Source organism: Empidonax traillii, unplaced genomic scaffold (genome assembly GCF_003031625.1).
Source record: "Empidonax traillii isolate 1590-97213 ecotype Southwest subspecies unplaced genomic scaffold, ASM303162v1 scaffold62:size2133460, whole genome shotgun sequence".
NCBI lineage: Eukaryota > Metazoa > Chordata > Aves > Passeriformes > Tyrannidae > Empidonax > Empidonax traillii.
Window position 1 is genome coordinate 925785 of NW_020955255.1, and position 8790 is coordinate 934574.

The 8790-nt window shown below is 35.7% G+C and overlaps 1 protein-coding gene across 9 annotated transcripts in view; it reads right to left on the minus strand.

Moving 5' to 3' along the window:
• PTBP2 (polypyrimidine tract binding protein 2) overlaps window positions 1–8790 on the minus strand; it is a 49585-nt gene that overhangs the window by 34136 nt on the left and 6659 nt on the right. For 7 of the 9 annotated variants that reach the window (XM_027879932.1, XM_027879931.1, XM_027879930.1 and 4 more), the window contains exon 3: window positions 714–789. The exons of 1 other annotated variant lie outside the window; for it this stretch is intronic. In XM_027879932.1, coding sequence (XP_027735733.1) covers window positions 714–789 — 76 coding nt within the window. Of the gene's footprint in view, window positions 1–713; window positions 790–8790 lie in introns of those variants that run through there. One more of the 9 variants, XM_027879934.1, reaches the window with a different exon arrangement.

The window sequence follows — 8790 nt, forward strand, 5'->3', positions numbered from 1 at the left end:
ACCAAACACAAGAAAACAACTAACAGGATGAAGGGGGGGGGGGAAAAAGCAAGACCTCTAAAATGAGCTTTCCAAGAGAACTCAATGCACATTCAACATACAGCATCAACTGCAAAAAAAGACATTTTAGTAAGTGCCAATTAATGAAAAACCTATCTTGCATCACTAGAAATTTGATTATAGAATAACCATATTCACTTTGCACTGACATTCTACCACTGCGATCTCAAACTGTAGGAGCAAAGTGAAGCTTCCTGCTTTAGCAGTCAACCAGAACAGAGGAAAACTTTGTTCTCCTGAATCCACACTGTATTATAAAACTGGCACAGTGTTCTTCCTTGTAATGCCCAGACTTGCAGACGTCGAAGTGTGAAAAAGCTGATGTCACAGAGGAGTTAAGCTGTTTACCTTCGCTTGGCAATTGTGATTCCTTACTTTAAAAGCAGTTGTACAAGACAAGTGTAATTTTTCATCCCGTCACCCACCAACAATTTAGTGCGCACACATCTCAAAGTTGCCTCCTGTTTTATGGGGTTATTCTTCTCAGATACCCAAGGTTTGTGAATATATATAAGGTCACTATAGTCTAATACATGCCAACAGTTTATCCCTCTATAGCACAACAGATTCTTGTTTCAGTGTTCTCCCCTCGTAAAAAGGAAATGAGTCCAAGTATAAATTATAGATTTCTCCTTTGAAAGGGCATCACTTACCAGTAACTACCATGCTGCTCATGTTAGAGTTCGGGCTATTGAGTACACTGCCTGAAAGAAGTTCGTCAGATCCTCTCTAAAAAGAAAGAGACAGTAAGAGATTTTTTTTCCTCTATTTTGTGATTTTTAAAGATGATACTTCCTTTTTTCAGATAAGTGCAACAACTTGAAATCTAAGTAAAATGGTATATTTACATAGCAATCTGAAATGAGAGCAGCTTAAGCACAGTTTAACCCACCGCTGAAATGAAACCACCTCTGGACACAATGAGAACTGCTGAACAATAATTTTATCCAGCATTTCAAACTAAAATATTATTATGATTAAATATAGTCTATTTCAATAACATTTAAATTATAGTTTTATATACTTTAATACACATATATTAAATTATTATATCTAGTTGAAACTACAAGGGAAATCTATACAAATAGAAATATGGAGTTTAGCTCAATTCTGACACCCCTATTTAAAAAAAAAAAGACTTGTCTTCTCAGGAAATGATCAATTTTCATTTTGGGGACATCCATTTGTTCTGCAAAACACAACTTAGGATGGAGAATTACATCTCCATTGTAATTCTTAAAACAGGACAAATATCAATTAATGAATAACTTGAACGTGGGCTGCAAAAAATACAAGATAATCCTTTCTTCTCAAATAATTTGTAAGACGGGCATTTGACGTAACTGAAGAGACTTATGCTTTTCACACCTTTTTCTTTCCTTTTTCTTTTACCACCCAGCCCCCTTCATCCCTCAAGACTTAACCTACCAAAAAGCCTACAAAATATTTATGTGATCTTATAATAAAAAAAAAAAAAATAATGCATCTTTTGAATATTATCTTTTATTTCTTATAGGTTCTATCCCCACTTCAAAAGTATTTCCACAGCACCCTTAAGACTAATCCAGGTCACAGCTAAAATGGAAATGATGAAAGAAAACAGTTACTCCCCATCTTTATAAAAACAAGTATTTTCATCTCTGTTGTGGACACCACGACAGAATCACGACTAGTTAGTGAATCTGTTTACACAGTTTATTGAATGCTCTAAGCTCTTAAGGGTACATAGCAAGCAACAAATCTGTGCCTATCAGAACAGTAGAGTTCCTCTAAAATTGCATTGTGCTTAATTCCAACATTAGGTAGGACCACCAGAAGGACTAATACTTTTCAATATAAGGATGAATTTGAAATCAGATATAAGCAAGGAAAAATTTAGCAACACAAAGCTGAGAAACAAGATAGAAAAGTTATAGAAACTGTTATTCAAACCACATTGCTTTCTACTATAAATACAATACACTAACAGAGGCACCCAGTGTAAGCTGAAACAAACGTTCCTTCTTTGTCTTTAATGTTCTATTTTTCTAATATAGTATTGATGAAGGTAGAAAGTTGCAGAGTTCAAGAGTACTAGCAGCACCAGCTTACTCAGGGATAACAGCAATTTTTTCTGCTCACAGCTACTGACCCAGCCTTGCCTGCGAGCCCCTGTCTGCAGCCTGGACAGCTCAACTGAAGAGGCAGAAGTAGCAGCAGAGATTAAATCCGTTCACAGTTAGGCTGATTAACATAATTCAGTAGCATTTTTTTTCCTCAATATGACAGACATTAGTTTGCAATGGTACAGCAGTTACTACATAAACAGCTGAAGCAACCCCAGTACCAAATGAATGCTCTTCCCAGAACATGCAGGAACTTTACAATTCTGAACTATCTCAAATTTGCCTTGTCTTCAGCTTCAGAAAGTTACTTACAAGAGCAACTGCTGAATGAAAGAACGCAAGTGTGATTACATAAACTTCTAGTTCCTCATAAATCAGGCTTTCAAAAAGCACAAATTACTCAATAGAGTGGATATTCAGTTACTGTATGTTTCAAGAACAGTTCTCTCTTCATTTTGAAACGTTATCATTTTACATTTCATGAATACCTTCACAGTCAATCACAAGATCTTATCATTGCACTTGAAAGTTTTAACATTTCTGCTTCAGAAGAATAAATAAATATGAATTTCTTACATTGGCCTGTATCATAATTCTACACTTGTCTTATTCACATAAATTAGTGTTCAAAAGTCTGATTCACAAATCAGTAGGTTCAAATGTGGAATGTTCTTCCAGTTCCCCATGAAATCACAAATGTGTAGCAACCGTCTGCTAACTCACTCCCATACATACCTCCCAAGCTTTAAGTCAAAGATGTCTTTTACCATGTGAGGAATCATCTTTACTAGATATACATGCCTGTTTTTCCTAACTGGTTCTTAAGCGGCCTAGACACCTCTATACTGCAGTCAATGTGTAACTTTAAAACCAGCTATGCAGCAAAGACACGCAATGCACTTGGACACAGAATGATTAAATTACAAAATCAAAAGCAGTAACTGCCTGGTAATTGTGATTTACTTCAAATGGGTTATCTGAAGGTGCTGGTTGTCTAGTAAAGCAGTTTAATATAAGCACCCCAAGTAAGTCAGTGTGTGCTCTTACACTGGCATTACTACGTGACACAAGCACTTCCTTAATTACATAGACATAAATACTTATTTTACTTACATTTACTCCGCAGAGATGAGACTATTCCATTTGTTGTTTGGGGTGCTTGGGTTTGGTTTTATGTGCACCTTCTCTTAGAGGGTGTTAAGCCAAAAAGGACTGGCATTTTACTCAAAGAGCAAAGCTTTTCATAACTCTCTATGTCACAGACATAACTCTGCTATGAATTTCAAGAACTATAACCAATTTTCCAAGCATCCTGAATATTTAATTAGTCTTACTTTCAAGACAGCAGTTCTGCTAGTTAAATCATGCAGAACAAAGAAACCTTTAAACTAAATTAGGTAATTTTATTGAGTGTTTCAGAGGTAAGGAAACTAAAGTCAGATCTTTGAAGAGCACAGCGAATCAGATTCAAGAAGAATGGAAGATCCAAGAGCAATGTTCACTTAATTTTTCCCCCCATCTGTGCAAACTGCTGTGTTTAAAGAATCAAAGCAAATTTGAGATTGTGTAACAATACTGAAGATCACAAACACATGGATATGAATGTTTCCGCCATCTAAGTTAAAATCACAAACAAACAAAAACCACCACAATGATTTTACTTCATCATAGACTGCAAAGGAAAGTTACTGTAATAGCAACATGGTAGAGACTAATTGAATATCCATTTTAGCATGAGGTAAGGAGATTATAAAGGACAAAATAAGAAGTACAAACTGCTATTATACTATTAATAGGTCATTTTCTGACATGTAGTCCTCAACAGCACAAGTCTTCACTGCCTTGTTTCTATTCCTACCAATGTCAAGAAGATTAATCTACATTAATCTTCCATAAAAGCTAACCACTAACTACTCATATCAGAGACATTTAGAACATTCCTTTATGAAACCAGCATCTGCAAAAATACTGGTATAAAAACTAAACAAGGCAATTGCAGTGAATGAACCTTGAATTTACTGCAGTCAATACTGTCCTTTCACTGAAGCTCATGTTATCACACCCTTGCCCCCATGAGAGCCTTTCCATCCACGGTGTGAAAACATCATGTTAATGTATGGCTTCAATCAATGGAATTATGTAAAACTGACACGGAGGACCCACTTTCAAAAAAGGTAAAAAAATACCAGCTCACACTTTTATTACATAATTAAAATAAAATTCAAAATTACATATACAAAAATTATTTTATATACTGTAAACTGAAGATACCACTTTGATATTGTCACTTCCAGAATATATAAAATAAACTACACAAAGAAAAAGAAGCCCCTAGCTGAGCAAATTAATCTCCTAGCTCCTTGCTTTAACAGTCATAGCTAACTCAAAATCCCTCACTACACCAGCTGGATTTACATAGAAGGACTTCAGATTTTTCCCCCAGAACAGACCACTATAAAGCTTCATGCTATCACAGGTTATATTAAGTAGCTGTGTAATTTCAGGAAGTCATTACAGGTATACTATCCTTCCAAGCTAATCAAAACTATACTATATAGAAGTCTTTGCCAACTATTTTCCTCACGTGCCAGATAGGGCTTTAAATATTTCAAACATTCCCCAGATTTTATTACATCCAAGGTACAACCAGAAAGCAACAACTTTAGCTTGAGAGTTACTAAAGCCATTTAGTCTTTTATGCATGCAAGTACTTTTTGACAACTGTTTATGTCCAAGAAACATGAGCTATTTTCCCAATAATTCAGGGCTATGGAGACTGATCAGAAGATATGGTTGAACCTAACATAGCAGTGTATTACAGAAGGTATACTAGAAATGTATGTAGAAGCATGACAATACTACAAGAACACTAAGCCAATACTACTAGAGACAGTAAACAAGTGACAAAATTGCACTTTGGTAAAAACTCAACAGTTTCATCCAAAATAACTTCTTAAATTCCCACTAGAAAATATAAAGATGACACTCAAAGATATTGAAAAATACATTTCCTGATAAATCCTCTCATTTGCGGTACCTGAATTTGTTGACATTAAAAATCTCTCTCAAAAAACATGATGCTTCTGCCCTCCCTATCTCCCTCCTTTTCCCCCAGCTGAAAGAAAAATAGGAGAACTTTAGCTGCACTGCACATTTACCAGTCCTTCTCAGCCTACAGGCACGAATTTCCCAAGGGGTATGACAAGCCAGGAGACAGATCTCATGATTTAAGGAAATCCAACAGCATTGTAAAACACTTCATTTCTAACAACATCTGGGAACAATTTAAAAGAGCAAGCCAGAAAACTGATAGTACGGGAGAGGAATAAAAGGACACGACAATTTCAACCCAGACATTAAGCCTTCCTCTCTAACAGATGCACACCTGCAAACACACTACTTCAGTATCTGAATTAAATTTAGGGACTGATGTTGGAAACACATTTTAAACTCCACAACACAACATTTATAAACTTTGTTGAGTTTACATGTGTGATGGATCAGAATTCAATGACTGCTTTATTTTTAACATGATACATTTTTAATGAATCCCTGCTTAAATATACCCTCACATACTCTTTTGTGAAGAAGAAACACCTGATCTGCCTTACGCTCTAACTACATGCACTACTGTCTAAACATATAATATAGATTACCCTAATGAATTTATTACACCTCTCATATGTATAGGATCACAGAAGACCCATTCAGGACAAGATAAGCTAAGTTCAAATGTACAGTCAAAAAGAAACTCCATGCAGGTTCATAAATACTTTACAAAGCATACAGTTTGAACCATAAGGTTGTTATCACTTCACCAGAAGCTTACATGCAAGGAGTACACCTACTTGATTTTTTTTTTTTAAAGATGACACTATTTAAATATAATAGCATGAACTGTTATCAAATAAGGTCATGTGCTCCATGGGTTCTTAATAACTCACTTGTAACTTAATACTGAATGAAAAGCAAGTGATGTTAATTGGATACAGTATTACCACTGATTTACTACTCTCCACATATTTTCTTTTTTACCCTACTTCAATTCTTTCTCATACTCTCCTCAGCCAAGCATATATTGTTTACACAGACAAACAACTAACTCTGCCATTTTAACACTCTCTGTTTTTCAGTAAGAAAGGATCTAGGAAAAAATTAAGCTTTTACTCTTTTTTCTTGCAACTATTCACACAGTATATGCCATGTACCTCAGTTATAAAAACATACGAAGTTTGTAGGAATTGAGAGAGAGCAATCAAAGGAATCTGAAACATCTTTACAATTGAGACAACTCTCAATTCCCCTGAAAAGAGCCAAATTTCTCAAAGCACCAGAAGATCAAGATGGACTATTCAAAAAGCCGAAGAGCAAAGAATTAAATCTCCACTTGCACCACATCACACAGTCCCATCTGGAAACTTCCAAACTTTCAACTGTAATGAAAGACTACAGGCAAGAACCTTGTTCAAAATGAATCAACGCGTCAAAGATCAAGGAGAAAGAACACTAACAAGATCATTTATTCCAGCATTTCAGACTTTCTCTCCCACTTTTACCAAAAAAGAAAGTATTACTCTCAAACTGCTGTATGTTACTGGTAGTAAATTAGAATAGGAGAGAACAACTAACTAGATCTACCATCTGGATGTGTTCTTTGCCTTCCAGATAGAGAATCATGGCAGCTAGATGTACAGATCTGGTCCTTAGGTAGCAGTTTCTACACTTAAAAGTGTGATCCCCATGGAAGGTATTTTCTACTAAATTATCTGCTATTTCCAATAGTAAATTAAAAGCACTAGTGCTAGTTTGTCTATAACTCAATACTCATGTTACACATTTATAGAAAAACTGATTTTATGAAAAGCTAAATGCAGCTGCATGTACTTGCAGCTATAAAAAAAATACCCAAACCCCTAAATCAAACATCACAGTCCCATTAATAATGGCCAATCTTCGCGAACAAAGAACCGGGGAAGGTCTTTCCACCTTCCAGTCTGTGCATTGGATTTTTATAGGTGAGACACAGTGTGCGCGGAACTGAGCCCACCCTTTAATCCTGAGGTTCATCTGCCGGGGCCAAGCACGCTTGGACGGTGGCAGTGAGGTCCTCAGGACGTAGATGGATTGCCTTACGGGCTAACGAGCTCCATCTGTCCGGGGAGTGTCCTAACCGGGAATCGAACCTGGGTCTCTGCAGTGACAGTGCAGTGTCTTTTCCCCTAGACCACCGGGGGCTCCCTATACAGTCCCATTAACAGCTTATGAAACCACAGCCTCATTTGAACCAACTACCATCACATGCAGCAATCCTACCTTCTCCCTGGCCTCAGCAACTTGTTCATATTCCGTCCTTCCCAATTCAATATTGCTACAAGCACTTATGCAACCGCTCGCTTTGGAACAAATCTGAGTAAAAAGATGTAACTCACTGTTGTGTCACCTTAGCTTTATCCTGGTTAAGTTCCCAAGAGAGGTCTGTGAATTGGCTACCTTAACACCTGTTACACAACTATTATAGTGACAGAAAAAATTAGAATGAAGCTTGATTTGCTTGTGAAACATGGTTCAAAGCTTTAAGAAATGGGAAAGGTATTTACACACTGGTATTAGCTCATATTTTTCATATCAGAGAACTACAGAATATGCCAGCTTGGAAGGGACCCACAAGGATCATGGAGTCCAACTCCTGGTCCTGCATAGGAGGAAATCCCAAAGCATTTCTCTTTGTACAACTCCCCCTTTAAGATGCAAATGTGTTCTGTTACAAATGAAAAATAGGTGATTTCCAATTAGTTACAGACATCAAAAAACATCAAAGAGCTATACTAAAACCTTCCTTACATTGATGCATACTTACTACAGAGCACAAAGTAATTCTCAACATTCTTCCTTTCTTCCCACTTTCAGCTCTCCTTATTTTTTTACATTTATTACAATGGCAAAATGAGCATTAAAAAAAACCAACCAAACAAAAACAAACAAGAAAAGAAAAAAGAATTGGGAGGAAATTGTTCTGAGAATAAATACGAAAGCCACTTCAAACAGGGTCAATTTACAAAAGTTACTGTTACAAAAAGAGCAGATGTCTTTCATTGTAGGAAGTTATTTTTTGTCACCAAGGACATGTACCTCATGCCACTATTAAAAAGATAAATCCAGATGCCAGTTCTAAACTTCTGAACATGGTCACACCATTCTTACTTCACTACTATAATGTTCCACACATTTTTTTGCTGCCTACTGCTACTATCATAACGAAGTATCACTGAAGTTGTTCAAAAAAGTTATCCTAGCTAACACAAAATTAAGACAGTTTCTCCAATTCACAAACAGCCCATTTTTTTCAAATCATTGCCTCTGACTAATCTACCAGGAGCCTACCAGTAATTATTTTAGACACGCAAATATAGCTCAAGACTATAATTCCAATATATAATTCCAATATATAATTCCAATATATAATTCCAATATATAATTCCAATATATAATTCCAATATATAATTCCAATATATAATTCCAATATATAATTCCAATATATAATTCCAATATATAATTCCAATATATAATTCCAATATATAATTCCAATATATAATTCCAATATATAATTCCAATATATAATTCCATT